General features: G+C 44.9%; 1 protein-coding gene and 1 non-coding gene across 4 annotated transcripts in view; both read left to right on the top strand.

Annotated features, from left to right (window-relative positions):
• The window catches only part of mcama (melanoma cell adhesion molecule a), a 27,910-nt gene extending 1,599 nt beyond the window's left edge, over positions 1–26,311 (top strand). The window contains exons 2-16 of one of the 3 annotated variants that reach the window (XM_019873415.1): positions 18,224–18,357; positions 19,271–19,499; positions 19,589–19,659; positions 19,758–19,845; positions 20,160–20,339; positions 20,921–21,048; positions 21,661–21,811; positions 22,065–22,180; positions 22,430–22,571; positions 22,682–22,812; positions 22,923–23,064; positions 23,704–23,739; positions 24,733–24,862; positions 24,944–25,067; positions 25,457–26,311. In XM_019873415.1, the coding sequence (XP_019728974.1) occupies positions 18,224–18,357; positions 19,271–19,499; positions 19,589–19,659; positions 19,758–19,845; positions 20,160–20,339; positions 20,921–21,048; positions 21,661–21,811; positions 22,065–22,180; positions 22,430–22,571; positions 22,682–22,812; positions 22,923–23,064; positions 23,704–23,739; positions 24,733–24,862; positions 24,944–25,067; positions 25,457–25,459 (1,805 nt within the window). In that variant the 3' untranslated portion in view covers positions 25,460–26,311. Of the gene's footprint in view, positions 1–18,223; positions 18,361–19,270; positions 19,500–19,588; positions 19,660–19,757; positions 19,846–20,159; positions 20,340–20,920; positions 21,049–21,660; positions 21,812–22,064; positions 22,181–22,429; positions 22,572–22,681; positions 22,813–22,922; positions 23,065–23,703; positions 23,740–24,732; positions 24,863–24,943; positions 25,068–25,456 lie in introns of all 3 variants that reach the window. The other 2 variants (XM_019873416.1, XM_019873414.1) reach the window with 2 other exon arrangements.
• trnac-gca (transfer RNA cysteine (anticodon GCA)) lies at positions 11,024–11,095 on the top strand. Its single transcript has one exon. It is a non-coding gene; the product is annotated as a tRNA-Cys (tRNA).
• Positions 26,312–26,399: the final 88 nt, after the last annotated feature.

Below are 26,399 nucleotides of genomic sequence, written 5' to 3'. Positions count from 1 at the left end.
AGCAGCAAATTTGGAGTTACATATTGGTGCTCACCAGGAATGCATAGGCAAAATTGCACAAATTTTCACTTGAAAGAATAGTGGCGATCTTGGGATTTTTTTCTGTTCAATTTTCAAACTGTGTAAATTTAATACACTTCATCTTCAGCATGTTTAGTGCCACTTTTGTAAGTAACCACGCCCCTGTCCAGGCCACGCCCCCGTCCAGGCCACGCCCCTTCCGCTTTTTTCATCACTCGCCATTGCCATGTATGAAATTGCACTTTAGATTTGAATGAGGCAAAATTACATGCTTTTTCTCTCAAATATATTGTTATAATCATTTGTTTCAGATGTACTGTAATTATTTTCTGTATAAAAACTAATTTAGTGTTCAAAAAGTATTTTTTTCAAACTTGAGTCTTGAAAAAGAGGGGGTCGTTTTATAATCAGGGCCGTCTTATATTCGGCCAATACGGTAGTTAATCCAAACTAGCCACCTTGTAAGACATTTAACATTTGGGATGTGTAATTTGAATTAAAGTAGCATTCCCTTGTCTCATTAGAGCCTCACTGGTGCAGTATTTTGGTTGTTGATGATGGAGGTTTGGCACATACTGAACAGCAAACTGCCAACATATTCCCCTGGACTCACTAAAGACTTTGACTCATGTCTGGCTTTTTTGCTTGCGATCAGCGGTTACATCTCATTAAATGTGGGTTCAAGTGCATTTATTCAGTAATGCTATTAACGGCGATTAATGGCTATTATCCATCGGATACAGGGGGTGGGGGGGTGGACGGAAATCTCTGCTGTGTTGTTGTCATGAAGCAAATACAGCAGAGAGAATGCCATTAAACGGAAACAATGTTGGAATCCGATTGCAAACGCACCTCACAAAAGCTTATCTTTATGAAATCTCAGGATTTTTGGCATTTCTTGTGAGCATCTTAGTTCTTAAATAAAAGTGTAAAAAGAAACGGTTCTCCAAACTTTAATGCAAAAAGTTAAATACAACGGAACAGTACAGTTCTTTCACGTACCACACCTTGAGAATCACCGACTTATCTGAACATATATGTCTGATTCACTAGTGGTAGCAGTCTGACTTGGGAACAGATGAATTACATTTGTGTTCTTTTCTATGTGATTAAAAATATGAGCAAATCGAAAGATGGAGCATCGTTCCAGAGCTTGTTGTTTTGTACCTTAGTGCTTCCACTTTGCAATGTGTTATTCCTATCATATGACGACATGTGATGACTTTTCCTCCCTGACCTGTGAGCCGCAGAATTTAAAGTAAATGTCCGTTAAAAACAGACGTCTTGTAACTGAAGCCGGCTTTTCCTGAACACAAACAAATAGACGCGATACTGGAGGTCCCCTTGCAATGGGGCAACACTCACCTTATCCTTATTTCTCCTCCTTAAATCCCTGTTTTTGACTCTATCAGCCTTGTCTTAATTAGGTTTACCACAACCTAATCCTCGTCTTCCCTTCTACCTCCTTCGGAGACGGACTAAAGCCGTCTGTTTTGGGATTAGCTCCACGGTTGCTGATGGAGAAGCCGCTGAACGAGGTTCTTGTCAAAAGTGGAGACGTCACACTAATGGGTCTTGGGGAGCACTTACCTAAATACAATTTCTGGCCACAGGAGCATTTTTTTTTTCTGCATGGAAGTAAAACCATGGCACATATGACAATTCAGGTAAAGTAGCTCAATGCTGACCTGTATTGATTCCTCAGACCGGTGTTCATCAGCATGATGGCCATGTTGTCTGACGAGCATGGTTTTTGTTCATTAAATCAGCAGCGTAGCTTTCACGGTGACATTTACAAAACACAGTGGCCGTAAAAAAGCCGGCGCACTTGCGCCGTACCATGAAGAAGCTCTGTACTTCAATCATGCTTCATGGGCTGCCTCTGAGCTCAGCGAGATCCTTCAAGTTAAAATATGGGAGACAGCTGCACGCCGCCGCAGTTGTTCAACGTATGGCGTCTGAGAGTACAGCGTTTTTATGAGCCAAAACATGTAGTGGCATACACAAGAAGCTCAGTAAGTTCGGATGTGTATGCTTGCAACGGGAATGCTTTTGAACACGAATCCAATTTGAAAGGGCCGTGATCGTTTAAGCTTTGTTTGGTTTGTTCTTTACTGAATGTACAGTGGCGGCTTGTTTTTGACATCACGGACTGTGAACGTCACATGACCAAACCCAGGTGATCCATGATGTTCATTCGCTGAGCCCTGAGGTACTGTGATGTCATTTTCACTCGACAGCAAGTGGCAGTTGTTCAAGGCAAAATGACCGTTGTTGGTAACACAAACCAAATTTGTAAGTTGAACTGTGCCCATCATGTTATCACTAAGCTATGCTAATGCAGTAGTAAAGTTATAATTAATGTCAATATTTGGACAAAAGAAACAATCGTGGGCCATGAATATAATAAATCAAATTAAAAACGGTCAGTATGGCGACTGACTTGCCGCAGCACTAACTAGTTTATTACCCTACGTTGCCCTCCATGAACCAGGAAGTAGCATGCTAAGTAAGTTTTGTTTTCTGTTATCTGTTTGACCTTGGTGGAGGTTTGCTCTCTAAATGATATTCTGGTTACTTGGCTGGTTTGTTCGTGAAGAAAAGTCTTCTTTGAATACCTTTCTGTTACATGGTCACATGATGTGTTGTGTGAATGTTACCTTTTTACCGTTCTTATTGATGACCTTGACTTTTTCAAAACGTTACGTCAGCATTAAAAACAGCACGTACGGTGATCGATTGAGTGTGCCTTCCTGTTCCACAAGAAGACGTAGTCTTGCGCTGCTGTGCAAGCGAGTTCAAGACATATTGTTCGTAACGCCATAGGTCAATGCAGTCATAAACCGAAGCCTGTTTTTGGTGATGATCCAAATACATTCTTTTTATGTTTCGCCGTCACAGTCCAGGTGCGTCCAGGCCAAGTGGGGCAGTAAACTGTGAAATATGGCACTTTAAAAGATTGTTGTACACCAATTTTGGAATGCCACATTACCACGTGCTGAATAGTAGGGCCTGCAGTACCTCTAATTTTTAAAATCATAACAGTCAGACGTTTAGAATCGTTCCAGCTTTGGTGGAGGTCTCGTGCTTAACTGCATGTCTTTCCAGTATAGATGGAAATAGCCACTTACTTGAATTAAGTTTTTATTATATTTTGTTTTGATCAAATCAGTTTAATCAGGAGGAAAAAAAATCGCTGACTATTTTATTCCTCTGAGTAAATCATCCCGATGTAAATATTGGCTGATCTCTCCGTGACCCCGCCTCCGTGCCTTCCGTGCGTCTCGGCATCCTCGGCCGAGTGCCCGAGAATGCCTTGGTAGCGCCGCCGCGCTCGTGTGGGCGACGCAGGAAGTGTGCAGCTGTTAGCCGCAGTTGTTCACCGGGATTAGTGCCGTTAGCCTGAGTGATAGCCGCGACTGACAGCCATGCAATCTAATGCACCGCCTCATTGTTTTCATTAAAGAGAGTGCACCGCCGTGATGCGGAGACAATGGTGTAATACCACTGAATTAAGTGCAGCCTCTCGTGCGTCACTCAAACGCAACACGTGTAATTAATTGGACTTTTCGATGGATATTTCCGGAAATCCGATGAGAGAAGCAATTGCGTTGAGGACTGACTGTCAAAGCAGAAATGGCGTTGCCGCTAAAACACTTTGTGTAAGTGATGGTTGGCATGCAGGAAGGTTGATAAATTTGATGTTTAAAAGAGACGTACTAAAATGTGTTGTATTTGTTGTATTTATCCTCATTCAACGCCATCTTGTAGCGGTTCGCTTCAAAGCAGTTTTCCCAAACTCGCACGCAAAATTCTTGACAGTAAAATAGCTTCCAGAACTTCACCGTCGCATACAACCGTGACCCATTTTAAAAGCCCGGCTCAAATGAATCTTTCTATGTTTTTGGACAATCAAAGCCAAAGCTGACATCTACCCCGAAAGCCTAAGACTCTGTGGCTTTTTTTTCAAGGCCTTTTGTGTGTGTGTGTGTGTGTGTCTGTGTGTGTGCGCGCTCTCCTCAGTGGATGGGCTGATGTCGGAGCGGGATTTCATATCCAGCAGCAGCTGCCTGTGTAGTTTGATCCTACGCCTTCCGGGAGGGAATTTCGCTCCCGTATCGACTACCTCCTCGGTGCCACGGAAGCGCCCGGAACGTTCCTCCTTGCCGCTTGCAGTCCTTTATTCTAAGCGCAGCATTTGGAAACGGTGGTAAAATCCATACGACGTGCCCTTGAGAAGATAAGACCTGTTTTGGGAGTTTGAGATAACAAACTCTGCCTTCGACGAGACGACTCATGTTTTTGCCAGTTGCAAACTTTCCCTTCATTTAGTAGTTAAAAAAAAAAAGTACAATGTGAACACCATTACTTATTCTTTTAAAGTGCCGCTGGGGAAACACATCAGCTCTTTTTCTGGATTTGGCTGCTCGGCTCGCACAGTTTGAATTGTTTGCTCAGAAGTGTCAAGCGAATTGCGGTTTGTGTGGTTTTTCTCTGCTCCCTTATTTTACGCCAGAGCATTGAGCCTCGGGCAAATATTCGCCGTGACGCTTGTTTATAGTTTAAGATCTACTTACTCACTAGTTGTGTTGACAGACAGTCTGTCCGGGCGAGATGACACGCTAGCGCCTCATCGTTTTACACTCAAAAAAACAGCAACATATTATCAGAGAACACTTGTAAGAAACTCAAAAGGGAACGTAAACAAGATAGCAAGGGAGACACCAAGAACTGTTGCACAGTGACCCAGATATAACTACATCCATGGCGGCGGGATGCCAGACTGACTTTTAATGGCGGGAAAGACAAGAGACACTCTTAAATTATGCTTTGATAAACAAAGTGCATAGCAATAAATTTAGACTTTTATTTGTTAATGAACAGTAATCATGTATTCTTGCTTATGAACGTCAGAATGGTACATGGGGATTCAACTTCAGAGGTTCTGTTGTATTTAATGAAAAAAAAAAGACTAAAATTTGGATTGTAAAGTTGGATTATAAATAGAAATACAACACTTCTCGGAAGAGGAGCAATTATTACACTCGTTTATTTAATCTGTGATATAAACAAATATGACACGCACGCACGCTTTATGGGCTTTGCCCATTAGGGGACAAGTTAAGTTTTGCTTTCTTTGTTGTCTTAACATGATCTAGACGCAAGATTCAAGATTGAAAGGACTCTCGTTTGCCGCATTTCGGCATGAGGCAGCTTTGGCCCGAGCGGTTCTCGCTCAACTCGTCATCGGCAAAAGTGGCCATCTGCGCGTGACGTCCCTTCATATTTGGAGGACCCATCTGTGGGACACATGCCACTCTCTTGGGCTGCCATCCAATTCTTGGCATAAAGTCCCTCCAGTGTCAGACCGACAGACAACCCCCCCACACCCCCCCCAAAAAACAAAACAAAAAAACCAAAAACCACCCTCCTTCATTAAGAGGCCTCTCCCGCCTCTCTTCCTGAGCCAGCAAACAGAGATTAACCGGCAGCTGCGCACATCTGACGCCTCCACTGTCGCATGAGGTACACTCCTCATGTTGCACGGAAACTGGACACCACAATAGTGCGGGACATTCCCGCCTTTTCTGATCCGTGACCCCCTTACCCCTCACCACCACTCGCCAAATCCTCCATGTCTTCGCACACCTCTCTCATGCCCCTCCCTCCTTCTTGCCATGCTCTTTTCTGGGGTTGTTTGGCTTTCTGGGTGCAGTTGATGAGCCTGGGAATGTTTACTTAGCTCCGAAGGCTTGACAACATCAAGCAAAAATGGAAGAAAGAGAAGCATGAGGGTATAAATTGGAATAAACTTCATGAATGCAGGATAGCTGTCGGTTGGAATAAAAGAAATACCAACCCTTAACCATCCAGATTTTGTCATTGCCTTGCCATTGTTCCCTCTGCCAAAAAATACCCTCGGCTGACCCACGCGTTGGTTGGACCAGCGTGAAAAGAGTCTGTTAATTCCCTCGAGATGCTTCTGATCCTAACTGAGCAGTAGCTTTACTCCCATCAAATGCAAATTGTCGTGGCCAAGGTGCTTTAGTTGCAGATTGGGTTCGTTTGTTAGTGAGCCAGCAGGTGAACACAAAAAGCACGTCGACGCACCTCCTTGATCTTCCCCTTCTGTGTTGCCCGCCACTTCGAACTAAATAATCAAGGTGACAAGAGAGCCCCTTCTTTTTGAAATCGGCTTTGCAGAGTAAATTATACTGCAGGAAAGTTTTACCAGGTGCCAGCCAGCACAAAGCCAATCGTCAACGTCGATTGGTGCTGAGTTGAAGCTTTCTGTAAAACAAGCCGTGATGAACTCCCGTCGCTCCAGCTGGCTGGAAAAGAACACATTCCCCCCTCCTAAATCCTGAGGGCTCCAGAAGTGTGAAACGTGACCCCCGGTAGCATTATGTCAGAGTTGCGCTTATATCTTGAAGTCGGCTCACTTGTAATGGATATGAGGCATGTTTCTTCTCGGGACAAAGCCGATGCCACCGAACCGTCTCCATTTTATTTGCTCAAGGCATCCCCTCGGACGTCATCATTGTTCAGAGGAATGCCGAGTCGTCCGCTCGCTTTTGTTCCCTGTGTTAAGTGTCCAACAGCGAAAAGTGACCAGCGTGAACCTGGGGACTGTGAAGCGGCTTGTAAAAATATATTTATGTACTATTCAGCTTTACTGGGATTGAGTTGCAGCGGGATGTATCGAGTGCCGGTGATTTAAGTCAGAAAATAGGAAGTCAAACATTTACTGTGACAGTTCAGGGCAAAGAGCACAGAAGAGCCATTCAGTGAAAAATAAGTAACTATAATTTGTTATTTTTGAAAGGACACAGCCTCTGCAGGTAGCACTCGTGGTCTTCCAACTGACTCACAAAAGGAGAAAATTTCAATATTACAACGGTGCCATCGAAAATTTATTTCGTAGTTGTGCAAAAAAAAAAAACAACAACAAACCTGGACCTCATGCACAATTAATCATGCAAAATCTATTCCGATCTGCTGACTCGAACAACCGATAGGATGATTGATAGATTGTTCGAGACTAAAAGTATTTGAACTATATATGCTTTTCTTCCCGCGTCCCCAAAAAAATCCCAAAAGTTTTGAACGCTTGCGTTTTCTGTTTTCACGAGGCTAGCGTGACGTCGCCAAAATAATAAACATGATTTGCATCCATTTTCAGTTCGTGTTCACCTAATCAATAAATTAGCGACTTAGTAACCTCAAAAAAAAAGTTTCTCCTGAAGTTTGCGATGCCTGGCGCGGCGCCAGTCGCCCGCCCGTCACCGCGCCGTCGTCAGCATCTGTTGTCAAATTAAAAATGACGCGAGCTAGAACGCCGACTTTGAAGTCAGAAAGACATCGCCGTGCGCCGATCCTACATGTGCGCATGCATATTCATGCCAACCCCGAGGCTAACCAAAGTGTTTTCCTATTGTGCTAATGAGCTGCGCTATGCCACGAATGCCACATAACGTTATAGCCGGCTGACTGTTTTCACCCCCCGCTGATTAATCCCATCATTACTGTAAACGGCGCAGCCCATCTATTGGTTTACATTCTTAATGAGCTTTTGTTGCTCTTCCATCAAGTCGTCTCACTGCTAAGCAAACTCTCTCTGTTCGGAGATCGCGGACAGGTTCATATGGTAGCGGGTCTCAAAATGTTTTGCTTTACCCCGTAGGCTCGACTATCACAGTCAGATTTATGTCACCTATCATGTTTTGAAGGGTTACTCTCCCCCCGCGGCTGATTCATTGTGCAGGCCTATTTCTTTTTGTCTCTCTCTTCGGTTCGGTTATCAGTTTCAGGGTATTTGTTTGGCAGATTCCCCAGAGGGCTAATCTCTTTAAGTGTCTCTCTGGAGCACTAAACTAAGAGAGGGGGAAAAAAAACAAAACAAAAAAAAAAAAACAAGATGGGAACGGAATCTCATCAGCAACTGTTGATTTACAATATCTGCAGACTGTCTGTTCCTTGTCACGGTCTTAAATCACGGTAATCTTACGACTTGAACGCAGCCGTGACAGAGGTCCCTGAAAAGCAGTAAATATTCGCAATTGATGGGATGAAACCAGTGACGTTTTGACATGGGGCTCACTGTAAATTTTCGATTTCGTCCTGTGTTTGTATTTGAATTGTCGTTTGAAATACACCATATCCAGCTGGCGCAGACGGCAAATGCTGAATCCGAACGCCACTAAAGGCATACATATTTGGAGTTCAAACCCAAATTGCTGTGAGCGGAGTTCAAACTTAATTTGTACCAGATGTCAGGAGAGTAGATTTTTACCACACGAATGACGAGAAAAGCTGCCAAAGAGCTGCGCCTGACTTTAAAAGAAAAAGATGTGCTCGTTAAATCACAAGCATTGGTTAAATTGATTTCTATCTGGATCTGTCGAGAAGAGCATCCGGGTCCTGTTGAATCTACCTGTTGAGGACCTCTAAACTAAATGAATCCAGATGATTGATTTTGCTTTTTTTTTCCCAGCGCTTTTTAATTAACCACCTGTCTCGGCCCTGGATGCTCTGTTAACCATCGATTGGGAAGAGAATCATGTAAAACTGAGTTGGGTTTCAATGGGGCGCAACTTCCATCCATCCCTTCTATCGTAATTATTGTCTCTTGAGCGGCGATTTCGACCTTCGTGACAGTTACCGAAACCATTGCCCTGCAGTTGATAACCGGTCATGGGTTGATTTCCATTACTGGGAAAAGATGAACAAATTGGGGGCAGTCTCGGCGTCTTGAGAAGGAACAGGAGAGCAGGCTTTGTTCTCAGATAAGAATCCCACACTCACTGGTGAGTCACAATTAGGATTTTGTCAGCCGACAGGACTTTGCGGGTAATTTAGCGCCTGCCGGACACGGCCACTGTCTTTTGCAAACATGCCTGATGAAAGCCGGAATGTGATCCACCTCCGCGGCTCAAGTTTAGTGTTAGGAATCTACCTTCGGGGGTCTCTCTCCCCCCCCTCCCACTCGATTGAAGAGTCCAAACTAAAATCAGCTTCGCCTGTCTAAGGTGTGCTGGAGTGTGTGATTAGTGGGTCTCGAAAAGAAGACGGACGTCACAGACTTGATGAAGTACTTTGTAGATTGTCTTTAACCAATACAAAGCATGTCCGTCCCAAGTGTTTAAGTTGCAGCATATGTCCTCATCATATGCATTTATATTGATCAAACAGACCCCATCCAGAGCTACTTTTAAGAAGTAATGAGGGCGCTGCAGAGTCAACAGTCGACATTTCCTTCATACACCTTGCAGTACAGCGCTGAAATGGAATAACACATTCAACTGGATTAAAAAACGTACGGAAATATTTTGAGAAAGCGTGGCCAAATAAAGGCGAAAAAATGCTGACAGTGAGTAAGCCTGACTCTGACTCTGCAAGGTCCCCTGAAGGGCTGGAGGACTCATGACACCATGGGCTTCCTCGGCCTCCAGCCAGGTTGGCATCTGCTGCCCAGCGGAGGTCCGGAACACTGATAGGGACCGGATTGAAATCCTTAAAGACAGCGTTGCTTGTTAAAGACCCAGAGCGTCATTAGTGTCATATTATTGTAGATAGCTTTGCAGTCGGCAAAAGGCCAAATGGTGTTGGCTGTAAATAATCTTAGTTAAGTTGTCAAAATAGAGCCGGATTTAAAATATCAGTTACAACATTAATCAGGATCATTTACTCCCTGACTGGTCAAAGTGGCTCCTGTGAAGTTTCCAACTTCCAGGCCGTGATGGAAATTTATTCAGCTATTCTACGCTTGTCCAACGGCTGTAAATGAAAGTGATTCCGAGAAATGAAAAGGATTCTACATGGTGAGAGAATGGCGACCCGTGTGTAAAATTGGTGGACTTGCCCTTTAATATGAACCGGTCATGCTGTCGTCGCCGCTGGCAGGTTCCTTTCAAATAGCTTCACCTCAGAAAACTTCACAGAGTTGACTCAAATAGACAAGGAGTTAACTTTACTCATTTTCTGGTCAGCTTCACTTCCTCGCTGTTCAGTAGATCATCGCTAAGCTGCTAATTAGTCATTCTGTAGACTTCATCAAACTCTTTTTTTTCTCTAGCTTGTTACTATCAAAAAAAAAGAAAATAAAATAAACAACAGCAAACAGTGTTTACACGTGTTTTTAAGTCTCCCAGCGCAGTCTTGAATATGCTTTAACCTTATGTTAAATCTATGTTAGCATTCCGGCAGATCCTGATGCGCTAGCTCCACTAGCTAGCTTTGCATCCATTTGACGGTTTCCGAGAATCTTCACAACTTAAGTAGTTGATCCCAGTTGGCTTTGTCCGTTTCAAATGGGGGGGCGGCAGTAATAATGTTTGATACACTTTCATTTAAAAACCGTTGACGACTAAGCAATGATTTATGTCGGAACATTAGGAAATGCCAGTCCAAGTCAAAAAAATAAAATAACAACGGTCATCTTTACCAAAGACAATCCAATACTCATTTGCTGTCTCGTGAAAACTCCAAACTTGTCCCGGAAACACTGTTGCATCAGATAGGATAGCTTGAGAAAGCGTTGTAATTGAATAAGATCAGCCGTCCTTTCATTAAAGCGAGAGCGCGGATGTAATTGACTTAAGCAGGCCCGACAGGAGCACGAGGAACAGACATCAAAAGGCTGTTTATTTCCGTTAATATCATCAGACTTAATAACGCTCCGTGTGCGCGGTCTCGTCACGAAACCGAGTCCGTCGCGAGATACTCTGGAGTCGGCAAGTTGATTCCCGAGGTCGTCTTAGCTGATAGATCAAGGCGCCCGCTCTGCATCTTTGAACTTGACATTTCAAAAAGGCGGAGAGGATAAAGCGACGGTAACACGTCAAATCCTCCCTCCCCTGCTCCCTCGACCCTCTTATTGGACGCTGTTAAAAGATCTCATCAAAGAGTAGGGGATTTTCTCTCCATAGTTTTAGCTTTTAGGTGTCACCCTACAACGGTTTCTAGCTCGTCTTTCCCGCAATGCTGTGAGGATTGCACGTACGACTCTGTGGCGCAACGGTAGCGCGTCTGACTGCAGATCAGAAGGTTGAGTGTTCAAATCACATCAGAATCAGCGGTACTCAAAAGCTCGTCTCCCTTTTGGGGCAAAGGTGTTGTGATCTTCAATTGTTCAATATTTTGGGGGGGGGAAACCGCAGTCAGGGCTGAGGCATAATTAGTTTCTATGACAACCTTCCCTCTCATTCTGTGAAACTTTATTGTTTTATCTTGTTCAATTTTTTTTGTTTTTGTTTCACAGGTGTGTGAATGAGAAATAAGTCATTCTGTGAAACTTTATTGTTTTATCTTGTTCAAATTTTTTTGTTTTTGTTTCACAGGTGTGTATGCGTGTGTGAATGAGAAATATGTGGGTGGTCCCGTGATAATGCTCTACTAAGTTTACCCCCCTCCCCCAGCTCCCTGCAAGCATCACCAGCACTCCTTCCGCTCTTCCCGCTGTTCCTTGCACTCCTTCCCACAAATCACTTGACAAATGGGCTGCCCACAGGTGTTGTTGGAGCTCCCCTTCCGACCCCCTCCACCCTCCTGTCACCCTCCTCCTCACAAACACTCTCAATGGGAATAGGGGGCAACGTTCCCATTGTTCCCAGCTGCCCTGCGTTAAAGTGTACCGCACCGCCCTCCATCATCTGCGGCCCAGCGGGACACAGTGCCACCAGACTACTGGGAAACCAGTCATAACCACACGCCCGGGCTCAAGGTCTTGGCACACAGCCCGCGGCCAGAATATTAAACAAGTTGTGGATTTTTGTCTCAGGCCAGTCCCGAGAAAAGGGGGTATCGTATGAGGATATCTCCACAAAGATCTAAAGATAAGTTTCATATAAAAGCTTACAAATTGCAACGTTTACTCCTTCAAAGTAATCCCCCCTGGAGTCGAACTCGCTGCCACTGTGTTTTAAGGAAAACGAAATGGCGAGTTTGTTGTGTCAATACTTGTCGTTTTTAGATCCGCAGGTGATGAGTAAGGCAACGTGATTTTCAGCAGGGGCCCCCCGCTGGCTGTGTTTACCCAACAAGCCAGCTTATTGGGAAGACATGTAAAACCAAAAAACCAAAAACACTCGGTAGTCAACCCATAAATGAATTTGTTCAAGGAAGTTCTCTGTTGGAAATTGTTGTCAAGGAACAGTGTTTTTGCTGCTTTTTGTCTGCGGGACAAGCGGGAGTAAAGCGCAATTGCCACCAGTTTCCAGAGTTGTAAAAATCCCTCTGTCTCAAAGTCTTTTAAATGGCTTTGCAATGTTTTGGAACATCTGCAATCCTCCACTCGCGACAAGCCCACCATGTGCTTTGTTTTCATCCCGTCCCCGCCCTACTCCGCGGGCGTCCCTGCCCCCCCACTCGCTGCCTGTCCAGCTTGCACTTGTCTTCAAATCTCACAGAAGGAATGATTTACCGGCCAACTAGACAAAACAGCGCAGTCAAAAGGCCAATCAGTTCCAAACATCTTTCCGTCTTAGATTTTTTTTTTTTTCTAAGTCTGATGTTATCATCGACGTACTTATCCAACCCTTCACCTGGCCTGTTTGAATGCGCAGTTTCAGTTTCTTTTAGGGATCTTCCCACTCATCCCAGATCATTTTCATTTAACTTGTCAAAGAAAATTATGGAGAGTTGTCAGAAGGTTTTCAGACCTTGTTAGCTACCGCGGCGCGGCCCTCACACTTGTGTCCTCTGATGGCAATTGTGCTGTTGAATCATGTATGTGTCTGAGGGGTCTTCAGGGGCGCTGGCCTGGGCGTCGGGAGTAGCCTCGCTCCCTCATTATCACAGCAGTGCACCTGATCGCTCTGCTATTCTCTTTGAGAGCATTAAGGTTCTCAGCGGGATACTGCAGTGGGGTTTTGCCATTTTGATCCCAATGAATTAGGTGTGGCGCGCTCGGCCGACAGCTTCCCTCACGTCTGGTCGACGGGATAAAAGGAGTGGGAGTACAGGAGCAGGCATTTGTTGCTCGGGACAGGAGCGGCATCAATGCTAATATCCAGACACAAACAGGCGCAGCATCATGCTCGGGCAATGGACACAATGGAAACAGATGGTTGTCTCTAATGAGTACAGCTCATAATTAAATGACATGTTAATTCCCCATTGAAAATATTCAGTTTGTTTTCTTAATTGGGATGGTTTGTTTTTATACAGCACTGCCCGAGTCCCTTTTTTTTTTTGTGGAGCTTGGGCCGTTTTAATCAAATTCTGGTTTATTTTCTCCCCTCGGTGTGCTTTGTTTGAACATGTGTAAAACACGAATAAAAATTCGGTGCGTCAAATGTAGATGTAAGGCTGGCGAGGGAGTTGGCGAAGTCGGCTAAGTCACTCACAAAAATTGATCGAGACCAAAATTTCCGTCTTGAAACTATAATTATAATTGGCTGTCGCGTGTTTACGCCACAGACATTCTGTTGCAAACTCACGCATTCAATCAGGGACTTACCTGACAGTGAGGAAATTAAGAAAGAAAAACGATCCCCGAGGTTTGATGTGGCTTTAAATTACACAAGTAATTGATGGAGTAATCGATTAAAAAGATTTGTTCGCGACAGCCCGATTTCAAAGACATTTATTCACACTTGACAGGGACTCCAGTCGGAATGCTACATGGACCAGCGTTAAAATGATCCTCGTGTCTTTTATTTCCAGCCTCTGGTCTGATGACAAACAGCCTAAAATTCTATTCACCTTTAATAATTCATTTGGATTGCTCCAGTGGAGGCGACCCTCCGGATGGCCGAGGGCGAAGGCGGAATGACTCGAAACGTATGTTGCAAGGATATTCAGTGTTGTGACGACGACCATAGGGGCCTGCCCGCATAAGAAGGCCTTTGTTGGAAAAAGTCAACGTGCTGTCGTCACAGCTTTGATTGCAAAAGAGCCCTGCGATAAGGTTGCAATAACAGCCTGAGCCTCATAGCTTCATGCCCCGTCTTTCACTCCCTTTATCAAATAGTGTAGAAACCGCCGCATTTTCTTCAGCTTGACACATTTGTTGGTTCTTTCGTCATTCTGTTGGCACCGTGATTAAAAAAAAAAAAAAAAAAAAACAGCTGATTGTCACAAAGCATTCCTCAAGGGTGAAGGGTTGGACTCGGAGTAGTAACATGCTAACTCCGCATTTCCGTGTTTAAGCCATGAGGGTCCAAATATTTTTTTTGTACCGCTAAGTGAGTGCTGATGAGCGAGTTTGACTGCAGGCTTGCCCACTTGTTTTCGGTGTATCAATTGCCAAAAGACCCCACATGACCCCTCCACCCCCACCCCACCCACCCTTGTAGTTAGACTGTGTTGCGCCTGTTGACCTTTAATTAGCCAACCTGCATCTGCAGAGCCAACTGCATGCCCGAACCCTGGCGCGGTGGAGGCGGGTCCATTGATGGCAACACATCAGATACAAGCATGAATAAAACATCCATGTTTCTCCCTTTAATGAAGTCTCGCCCACCGGGTGCGATGTTCAAAAATTTATGGAGTTGCCTGAGAAGTTTGCCAGCTAGCAGGAATAATTTACAATTCCTCAAAAGCCAGCGAACGTCGGCGGACTTTTAGTCTGAGGTGGAAGGGCCACGGGGATTTTGGTCCGTATTTACACCGATGTTTTGGGTATTGGTATGCCAAGAAATAAGTGCTTGCATGGAATTTAGAAGAAGAAAAGTGAGCATCCAACTACATTACATTTTTAACAAATATAATTTCAAATTAAATCTACTGCAGTGGATCGAAAACAATAAAACTGAGCCACTGTAATATGCACACTTTTAACATTAAGAATCACACTTTTTGGTGATTCTTTTGCATACCACTAGAGGGAGCCCACATACCCCCAGTGGCACATGAAGCACACTTTGAAAATCATTGAGTTGGGATCGGCTCCAGCACGACCGCATCTCTCGTGAGGATGAGCGGCTCGGCTAATGGATGGATAATTTAGAGAATCATTGTCATCGAAAAGTGAACAGTAAAAGTCGCCAAATAAATTTGAGGCAGCAAAATCCAGCATAACCGTCACTGTCACGATGCACCACTGAATGGTTGTCAGCTAATGTCCTGGCCCGATAAAAAGGATGAATGAAAGAAACCACTTTTTAGTGTTTGTTCCATTTCTCGTTTTTTTTTTTTGAAAACCTTTTTTCACTGGATGGCGACGACATGCAAATCTGAGTGGTCCACACCTGAAGGGCGTCTCCCCTCCCACCCCTTGAACATCAATCAGCAGTTTGTAGGGTTGTGACCGGCAGCTGTGCGGTGCTGCATGAAAGAGAAGATGATTGCATAAAGAGCTTCCTTTGAGGAGATTTCTCGCACTTCCTTATCTTTCTTCTGCCAAAGAATAAAGAAAAGTGAACTTGCTCACGGCTGCAGACTGTCACCACGAGAACAGACTGCGAGGAGATTTGTGCCACATTGTGCTCCTGAAAGCCCGTACCCCCTCGCTATGACAAGGACCCCTCGTCTCTCTCCTCCGTGTGTGTGTGTGTGTGTGTGTGTGTGTGTGTGTGTGTGTGTGTGTGTGTGTGTGTGTGTGTGTTCTTTCTTTGATGTCAGATAGTGCACTTTGTCCACCAGGTGTTCAACAGCACACCAGCCCCGTGCATAAAGAACTCCTCCTGCTTCTCAGGCGCACTTTTATGCTAGCTCTTTGCACCATCTGAGAGAGCCTCTCTGGATACATTTACTCAGCGACACTCTGACGCACAAGTCGGGCTCCCAAGTAAGAGGATCTCCTGAAAAGTGTGAATAAATTGCAATTGAAGCGAGAATATAGCACATGTTTGAATATGAATCAACTGAAGTGTTCTTTAATTAATACAGAGCATGACATCACATGAACCTCAGTTGAGAGATATTTTTTGTTTTGTTGTTTTTTTTTTCCTCTGCTCCTAAATTCTGTAATCTTTCCGTCTTGTGACTCCGCACTGACTCCACTTTTGCCTGGTTGCCTTCTTGTCGGAAAGACAAGAGGAAGGTTTTAAGAAGATGCTAAACTTAGAACGCGACAGAGACGTGACGCAGCGGCACTCTGCGGATACTGGAGCTCGGAGAACCGTTATTACGGGAAATGTTTATTATCTCACAAGTGTCTTGGCTCATTTCATGGCTCGCCAGCCACGTGAAGGATTAGAAGGAGCTTGTGTCTGAGGTGACTTGGGCCTCTTATCAGCGGCAGGGGTGCAGATCGACCACAGGCCTAAGCTGACAGCCTTAATCAAACCAGGAAGCCAATAATGGTGACCATTCTGTTTAGCATCCCGGGGAATTGTCTGCGTGAATGAGCCACCGTGTGCGTACGGACGTTCCCTTTAAGTAGCTCTCACCAAAGTCTGTTATTTCTATCTCATTTGTTTTGCAGCCTGATTGTGCAAGCCGCACATTATTTAGCACTGTAGAAGAACCGAAAAAAGAGATGGTCACGTCCTTGTATTCATTTGTCGCTCTTTTTTTGCTTGAGTTAGTTTCAAGCATTACGCAGCAACAACATAATTTGGAAGTTTGTGTTTTGTCGAAAATAGTCGTCACTCCATGCGCATGGATATACATTGACAAATGTATGCGGAAGTTTTGCAGTAGCGCAAATAATCAACAGTTACCGATTTTGCTCGAGAGTTCTTAATGTTGGACTTTTCACCTGTGGTTCCCTTCAATGTCTGCTGTGAAAGGCTGCATTGTGCGTTTGGTGGCGTGGGTTATCTTGTGCGCTGATAAGCGGTCAGACTGCAGGCCCGATCCTGTCAGCGCACTCAAATAATCGTGAGTTCTTTTTCTCTTTTTTTTTTTCTTTTTTTTAAATGAATCAGCTTGGCCTCAGACAAGGCATATAAAGAATGCCCCCCCACACACACACACACACACTCACACACTGGCGGGACTTTTGGTTGTCAGGGTCCACAGATCATGGCTCATGTGTATTTGTGCTGTAGTCCGTGCCACCATAAAGGCACAACAGGAATAGATAAGAACCAGACCCGGCCGGGTTGGCTCTGGAAGCCAAATCCCCGGCAACCCCCTGGCGCTAATCGGATTAGCCAAAAAGTTTAAGCGACGCGGCCCCAAAGAGCAACAACATTTTTTACACTGACTTCTGTGACATATTTTGCCCCGCGGCATGCGTAATCTGTTCCTCAAAGGCGCCTTGTCATTTTTTTTGTCTAACGAAACAACAACTTCAGCGCAGCATGAACTGATGTTCACCTCTTGTGCTGCAGTTTGTATGCGTGTGTGTGTGTGGGAGAGAGAGAGAGAGAGAGAGAGAGAGAGAGAGAGAGCGAAGGGATGCGGTTCACCCAGGTGGGGGAACAATGGCTCACCCGTCGTCTGAGAAATGGTTGGCTGAGCACTGGCCGGACCGAGGAAGGGAGGGGAAGGGAGTAAAACGGGAGTTGTTACTAGGATTGGGGCAGAGCCAGGCAGGGAAAAACGAACTGCTGATGGGGGCGCAGTCTGCTGAATGGGGGCGACTGGGTGGGGACGGGCGTCTCAAAGCTCCTTTCATGCTTGGTCTGGTTTAGCAAAGGCTGAAAACACGGAGGACACCAAGGTCCAGCTCTTGTTCGTGGCCGTCACATTTTCTCTGCACAGTATTAACATTTTCCGAATATTAAGAGTTTGTTTGAGGCTCATACAATGAAAAAATAACAATGTAAGAATAACCAGTAATGTAACGTAGCAGATTCAAAAAACAAAACCAAACAATCCAGGCGCTTTGAGGGAAATGATCAATGGAAATAAAAGCGTAAGATCTGACGGTGTAAGAGGAGCACAAGAGTGTCCTCCACCATCCCGCATAACTCCTGTGAGCCAGATTCAATAGAATATGGGGCCAAAATGTTTTCTTTTTCACTGTGTGTGAAATAAAAGCAGCCAAGTCCAACACGGCTGGAGAACAACTTGGCTCTGGGATTCAACAGTCCGGTGTCAGCCTGGCGACTCGCCTCTTTCGCCTAAATTCCCCACGATGATGTCCGGGAAACTGCTTTTGTGGCCAAGATGTGTCAGTCAGCCAGGCGGAAGGAAATGAGACGGGGAAAAAAAGTACACCATGTGGACAAGAAGCCCTTTCTTTGTTCCGCTTCTGTTCTTGTCTGTCTCGTGCCAAAAATTGGCGCGAAGGCTTGCTTTAGGGTTAGCGTACAAATTAGCAATTCAACGACTGAATGTGATCACTGTACTTTGGTGTGTGTTTCAGCGTGGGCCGATGTGGAGGTGACGATGCACAAGAACATCGAGGTGTACCTGGGTGACTCGGTCGAGATCCCTTGCCAGTACAAGTTCTACGAAGTCGACGGCGTTCCCAAATTTGTCATGATCCAGTGGTTTGTGGTGGTGAGTGGTGCCTGGAACAACACAAGCTCTCGTCTATGTGGGACTGTCCAACTGTGCAAGAAGGATTACGCTCATCTATTCACTTTCACTCAAGAGTGTGCCCTGAATATAATGAGCAACTCCAAACTAGACTGGACATATGTCTTCCCACCCATTGCCTACTTTTCATTATTTGAGGCCATTGGCCAAGGCTGTAAGCATTGAGCTGATACAGGCTACATAAACCATTGCTAGGCGCTCATTGGTCAAGTATTTTATACTTTATTTATTACTTCATTAACTGTCCATATGTGTTGCTACTGTATGTTTTTAAATATCAGTGGCTTAAATGTTTATGGACTACCGTAACATCAATGCTAGTTAGTTTCATTAACCCGTCCGATGACGTTTTACGTTTTGTGTTAGCATTAAGCTAGCTGACATTTATGCGGCAAAATGATGTGGTTCGGTTAAAATAAACAATGTCTTTTTTGAGACTGGTTCTTTTGGAACAATCTCAAGGTAACTCAACACACACACACACACACACACACACACAAAGTTAATTATGGTCCGATGTTTAGTCCCTTATCGATCATTGTTGTGTCACTATAATGTTTAAGGATACACAGATTTGAATTGACAACACTACACCGTTTAGCTCTGGACAGTGCGGTATTATTCTCCACCGTCACCACTTTGCTGTTGTTGTGCTCAGTTTTCTGCTTGCCATCAGGCTTTTCTTGGGTAAAGTGTTTCACCATCCAGATGTGAAGTTAATACAGCCTTATTTTCCTCCATGGTGACTGATTTTTTTTTTATTTTTTTTTTTTTAGTGTGTGTATCTGACCGATGTGTTCAATTCACCATGGTTTTTGCTGTTTTCCATATTGTTGCAATACGCTGTGACGTATCGAAACTTCGTCTGCAGAAGAACGCAGTCACCAGAGCACGGGCTCGCATCTACTACGGCGATGACCAACACCAAGTCGTGGATGGGGACACGGAGTACACTGGTCGTATCCAGATGACTACAGACCAGCACGGAACTAAGCTCACCATCAAGAAAGTGCAGCTGTCTGATCAGCGGAACTTCATCTGCTCGGTGAACGGCCTGTCCGATGGCACCATGGAGAGGAAGACTTACCTCAGCGTGTTTGGTGAGGAAGCACAGTGACAAGCCATTATGTTGAGAACAGCTGATATTTGCCGCGAGCTCAGTGAAATAGCTCAGTGGATTTTTTTCCAGCTCCTCCGGAAGCTCCGATCATCAAGGCTGTCCAAGCAGGAATATCTGTGACCAATGAGATGCCCTCTACGGTGAGTCAGGCCAGCATGAACCCCGCCAGCTTCACGGGGCTAGCCACCTTGATACTCAGTATATCTTTACATGCTTGTCACCGTGACTCTGCTTTAAGGTGGCCGCATGTCAGGCCCGGAACGGTTTTCCCCAATTCAACATCACCTGGTACAGGAACAACATTCCACTGGTGCCTTCAGCGGGACGTAAGTTAGGAAGCCAACGTTGGAACACTCCTGATGTCTGCAATTTGGAATTTGTCGCACCTAATCTCTGAGTTTGAACTGTCATAATATGGCAAGTATTTGGTCTACCCGGGTTATGATCTTGTTGACCCGGCAGCGTATGACTACGTCACATGGCACAAGTAGGCTCGCTCAGTTAGCACTGTTTGATTTGTTTGATGTATAAAACTCGATGTAAGCATGCTATGCAACTTTAGTCCTTAAAGTTTTTTTTTTATTTTTATTTATTTATTTTTTTTAATTCAAAAGGGGAAATTGTGACTGTGCTCCCGCAGGTGTGAAAGTGTGGACCGGTGAAACGGTGGAGTCAAGCGGCTTGTATTCGGCACACAGCACGCTGGAGTACAAGGTGCTCAAGGAGGACAAGGATGCTAACTTTTCCTGCGAGGTCAGCTTCTACGTGCCTGGCGCCATCAGGACCGTCGAGTCCATCAGCGTCGGCATCACCGTTCACTGTAAGTTGTATGCCACGGAGGCTGTGCGATGAACACACTGTCAATACAGTTGATACTTGACTGACACGCGCCCCAGCTGACGAGTTTTTCAGTTTACAAGCCAGGACTTGGTCAATTGTATCATGCCAGCTAAAATTTGAGTCGGAGGCGAGCTTCAGATACCCCGCCAAAAGTAGCCTGTCATTCAAAGTTCCATCTCAACAGTTTTCTGCCGTCAGGTTGTTGCCAAGTGTTCTGTACCACATATTTGAAGAGCCATATTGGCTTTGTGTTGGTCCATTGTTTTTGGAACAGTGACACAGTTGCGGTCGGAGCCAAACACAGTCGGTGCTGGCAGCCTCATGGAAATGATCTTGTTAATGGGACTTTACAAGCATGCTGAATCAGACTGTTTAACTTGACTGGGTGTGTGTATGTGCGCACGTCTCCATGCGTGTGTGCGCGTGTATGTGCGTGTGTGTGTGTGTGTGTGTGTGTGTGTGTGTGTGTGTGTGTGTGTGTGTGTGTGCGCGTGTGTGTGTGTGTGTGTGTGTGTGTGTGTGTGTGTGTGTGTGTGTGTGTGTGTGCGCGCGCCCGCACAGACCCAGTCACCATGGTGGAGCTGTGGAGGGAGTCGCCTGCGGGATTGATCAAGGAGGGGGATACTGTGGAGCTGCGTTGCCAGGGCGATGGCAACCCCACGCCGACCTTCATCTTCAGCAGGGCGCGAGTAAGAATAGAAGCCCTTCTCTCTGCCGAAAAAAGTCCCCCGAGATAGGACTGACATGCAAAAGACGCGCCGGGAATGTTTTTGATATGCAGAGCTGGCCGGACCCCCACGTAGACGTGAACATGCAAAGGTCTGCGGAGGCCTCGTCTGATTTGACCTTGCAGAGTCAGTCTGGGCTGTAAGACGCTGCTGACAGGGATCGGGGATGGAGCCGGTTCCCATGTCAAACACAAAACCATTGTGTTTGCTCTGGCAATTAGGTCATCATGACTTTCGGTGTGAAACTGTGAGAAACAGGAAGAACATTATCGAGCTGTGCACATTAATTACAGTGGAGCCTTAGAAGTTAATTACAGGGGTCAAATTTCTACACAGAGTGCATTGGAATGTTATGCTATGCATTGCTGAAAAATAATTTATACCAGAAGACACAATAGCCTGTAAATCCATCCATTTTTCTCAAGAATCTTATTGTGAAAGAGATTAATGACTCCTCCGGCCACTGAGTTTACCTGCCAGCATCTTTGAAATGTTGGTCAACTTTAGGCTAGCCAACAAAATGTGAAATCCATCTCTTGGTATGAGTGTGACAGTTCGAAATCTGTGCGGCAGGAAGACGGCGCGGATGAGGACTTGGACAGCCGCGGCAACGTCTTGATGCTGCAGGCGGTGTCACGCAGAGACCGCGGCCTCTACCGTTGCCGACTGCCGGATGGCACCTCCCACGATGATGTCAAAGGAGAGATGGAGCTCAACGTGCACTGTGAGAAAACAGCACACACACACACACACACACACACACACACACACACACACACACAGACAAGTGTCCAGGCTGTGCGACTAAATTAACATAATGTGTACTCAGAACTCATTCGCATTAATCACACAGACCACATCCAGCGGCGGTTGTTATCACATTATTAGAATGAAGGATTTCAATGGAAAACCTTTAAGACCGCCCTTATCTAACCCGACAGTGTGTCCCTCTGTCCTGTTGTGTGTGATGTGTTCAGACCTGGACCCTGCAGTGGTGGTACCCAAAGAATCTGAGGCCATGTTAAAAGGGGAATGTTTGACTGCATCGTGCAACGCTCTGTCTTCTCTGAAAACATCGATGGTCTGGTACAAGGTTTGTAAGTCTACATCATATTTCAAAGTAGTTCCTGGGGACGTTTATTGACTCAGCTATATACCGGAGGTCCAATAATGACGAGTGGACAATTTTGCAATAAGGTGAACTGGTTTTATCAGTATACAGCAAACCCCACTCCATTGCAATTTCCTGGATTTGGTACAGTGTGTGTGTGTGTGTGTGTGTGTGTGTGTGTGTGTGTGTGTGGGTGTGTGTGTGTGTGTGTGCGTGTGCGTGTGTGTGCAGGACAGCAAGGTAGTGGGTGAAGGAAACATGCTACACCTGCAGGACGCCACCTACGAAACGGCGGGCGAGTACGTGTGCGAGGTGACCGTTCCCGCCCTGCCCACCCTGCACACCAACGGCTCCGTCCACATCGTCGTTCACGGTCAGTCATCCCAAACACACCTCTGAAAAAGTCATGTCACACCGACCCCGTGCCACATACTTGTGTATCATTGCGGTCGTCTGTCTGCGTATTTGTGTGTGTGTACACAGGTGGTCCTCAGCTGGTGGGTGAGGAGCAGGAGGTGCATCTGAAAGCGGCAGTTGGCAAGACGGTCAACCTGAGCTGCGAGGCACGTGGCCACCCCGCACCCAGAATCACGTGGATCTTCGACGGTTGCCAGGTGACTCGGCGCCGCTTTCCAGAGGGGCAGATGTGCGATGACTACAATGAGTCATTTTGCCGCCCCGGCTTCTCTCATTCGCTCGACTGACATGCGCTTTCTCTCCACAGAATTGGCACGAGGTGTTCAGCAAGTCCGGCGACCACATGACCCACAGCGTGGTGTCTTTCGCCGTCGATTCGGACATCAGCGCCATCTGCAACACCTCCAACGACTTTGGCATTGACGTCAGAGCTTTCAACATCAAAGCCAGTAAGCGAGGTCTCACTCTGTATCACCAACTACCGATAGAACAAAGCATGGACTAACATAGACCTCATCCAAGCATCCATATTAAGCCATAAATTTTTGTAACATGTTCACCCCGGCACCCCAAAAATTACACACACACACACACACACACACACACACACACACGCACACACACACACACACACACACACACACACACACACACACACATATATATATATATATATATATATATATATCAAAAGTACATTTTTCATTATATGGCCCCTTTAAACACAGTTGAATCTCCAAAATTTAACCTAATTCTACAAAAGTTTATTTGTAACTTTTATCATCACCTGTAGATTGCCAGAAGATGGCAGCAAAGCAGTGATTGTCCTTAAATGAAAACTCCTCGACTCACCTCCACATAGTTCCTTGCCACCAAGGTGCCACGAGATGGCGACAAAAGCACAAACTTTTGTCCAAATGAAGCTCCTCAATTCACTTCAACTGAGTTGCTCGGCACCAAAGTCATTCTTTTACTCCTTTGACCATTTTGACCTTTGTCGGCGGACAATCGCAACATTGTGAGTGAAGCGTGAGACGAGTGTGTGAAGTAGCGTGTAAAATAAAGCGTGTTGTTCTACTTGTTCACAGTTCCCCTGGTCAGCTCCAGCACTCACTTCTCCCCTGGTAAGATAGTCGTACTGCTGACTTGCTCACTCATTTCATGGTCCGCTCACCAAAGCACTGTCTGTGTCCTCCTCCGCCTCCTCCTCCTCCTCATTTGACAGCGAGAGGCTTTGAGGACCTCCTCCATGCCTTATTGATGATCTCTCTTTCTGGGACTCTCGTCGGCTTCGCTAGCAGAGCCTTTCGGATGGCCCGCGGGCTGATTAAATATTCTCTTTTGCGTAGACAGAACTTCACAGCCCTTTGAATGACTGAGTGAAAATTCTCACTAATTATGGGATCTTATGAAGCAGCATGCGGTCGATTCGCACCTTTTGCAGCGCATGAAATCACCTAAAAAAAAAAATTCTGTCACATTTGTTTTTCCAAAGCGATTTTAGTTGCTGTGGAAATTGCTGACAGTACTTAATTCTAATCCAAGAAGAGATTTGATTGAGATCATGAAACCAAACCCTTACTCCCACTTGATTAGGCTCATTGGGTTGTTTTAAATGCAGAGACAAACAGCACAACCTCTGTGGGTTTTAGTCCATCTATTACTATTCATAAATTCAGTAAGTATACAAACTGCTGACGTGGATAGTTTTATTCGGGAAAAAGAAAGCATTCCAAGTTTGAAAATGCTCCCACAACACCCACGGTCCACATTAAAAAGGAAATTTTAATATATCTACTGCACTTTCCGACAATCAGTATTTCCGTTCTGTTTGTTTTGCCGCTCGATTTTTTTTTTTTTTTTTGCAGTTGTGTCAAAACTAGGGATGGGCATGATAATTAATCAATGATCAGTTTTTCAGCAAATGTGGCAGAAAGGAGAAAAGAGAATAAAATGCTCTTAGGAAGGAAAAAAATAATAATTCCAATTTCAGTCACTCTGAGATAAAGTGAAATGCCCATCCTAAGTTAAAAATATCATTTTGTTGCCAACAAATGCTACCGTTGGGAGACGAAATTGTGATTATGTGTGTGGTTCTTGTGTGTGTATTTTTCTAGCAGAGGGCAGTGGCGTGATCTTTGTGGTCATCATCCTGTGTCTGCTGCTGCTCGGCATCCTGGGCAGTGTGCTTTACTTCCTCCACAAGAAGGGCAAGATCCCGTGTGGGCGCTCAGGGAAGCAGGACATGTGAGTGGCTCACGTCTTAGGCAAGCCTGTCCCGGCCCTCGTCAGCGCGCTTGTAAAATGCTCCCCCCTGCCCTCCGTCAGCTCCAAAGAGAAGACCGCCAAAGATGACATCGTGATGGAGATGAAGGACAACGGCATTGCCAAGAGTGAGGACGCGGTGCTCCTCAACGCAGTCAATGGAGACAAAAATGGCACAAACGAGCAGGTAACTTTTTATTTTATTTTTAGGAGATTGAAGTTGTCAACTAAATACAAAAAAAATGTAGAAATGTCAGGGCACTACATTTCTAATTTAGTGGGGATAAAGATAAAAACTATGAAGATTTAGGAAAATGGATACTTTAAAAATGTTATGGAATATGACATGCGGAGAATAAAGTTGTAATTTGATGAGGAAAATCTTGTTCGTATTATCAGTATAAAGTCAGAAGTGAAACTGTTACAAAAATTGCCAAATGTTGCAATATTGCGAGAAAAAATATCTGACTGTTACCGGAGACACATTTATGAGAATATAATAGTAATTTAATGAGAATTAAAAAAATGTTTAAAAACGTTTACACTCGATTAACGTCACTGTGTGTGTTCATCCAGTGATGGTGTGCAAGAATCAGCAGTGGAGGAGCTGATCTGAGACCAGCAGGGACTCTAATCACACATTCCCACCATCATACACTTCAGTATTTCCACACACACACACACACACACACACACACACACACACAATCTTTTGAGTGAATGTTTTTCATTTTCTAAAAGTTCATCCATCGCTTGGCCTTTGTTTCATCATCACTTCACCATCAAAGTGTACATATTATATATATATTTTGTTATTTAAGATATTCACACACAAAATACACACACGCACACTCGTTTCACACTGCTGTCAAGCCCGTTTCTCCTTTTCCCTTCATACTGTTTGTAAATATGCCAGCGACTGATGCCGGGCGGATTTCAAAGAGGTTCGCGATCCGTTTTGCCCGGTTTTGTTTGTTTTTGAGATTTCTGCGGAATACACTGAATATGTTTGTATGTATTTTACTTGTGTTGTGTTCCACCAATTTTGCGTGTTTAAAATTGTTCACAAGCGTGCTTACATTTGTTCATAAGTGGTACTTTCATGACGGTACTTTTGAAGAGAAGATTTCAATTTGATGCAGGCAGACTGACGCCCCCGCTGGGCCCGTTTTGTGAATGTCAGGTAGCTCTTTTATTTTTTGGTGAATTTTTTTTTTTTTTAATAACTTCTTTCCACTGACATGCGATGATGTCGTGCTCTGCTGGGTTCCAGAAAACTGCACACCAGGGGAAACATTGTTCATATTTTGTGTTTTATTTCCCTCTACAAAAGAAGTGTGTAAATTAAGTGCGGTTTATGTGATTCTTTGACACTTGCGTTTTTTTTCAAATGTTTTTGCAAGAAAATGCCAAATAAAAAGTTTTTTTCAATCCGTTTATAAGTTTTTTAAAGCAGCCATTTTAAATCACGGCAGAATTTAGGATAAACGGTGTTGAAAAGGGATCGACGGATGGAGTT

The sequence above is a fragment of the Hippocampus comes genome, unplaced genomic scaffold, assembly GCF_001891065.2.
Source record: "Hippocampus comes isolate QL1 unplaced genomic scaffold, H_comes_QL1_v1.1 scaffold59, whole genome shotgun sequence".
Classification (NCBI taxonomy): Eukaryota; Metazoa; Chordata; class Actinopteri; order Syngnathiformes; family Syngnathidae; genus Hippocampus; species Hippocampus comes.
This window is presented reverse-complemented; position numbering and strand designations above follow the sequence as displayed.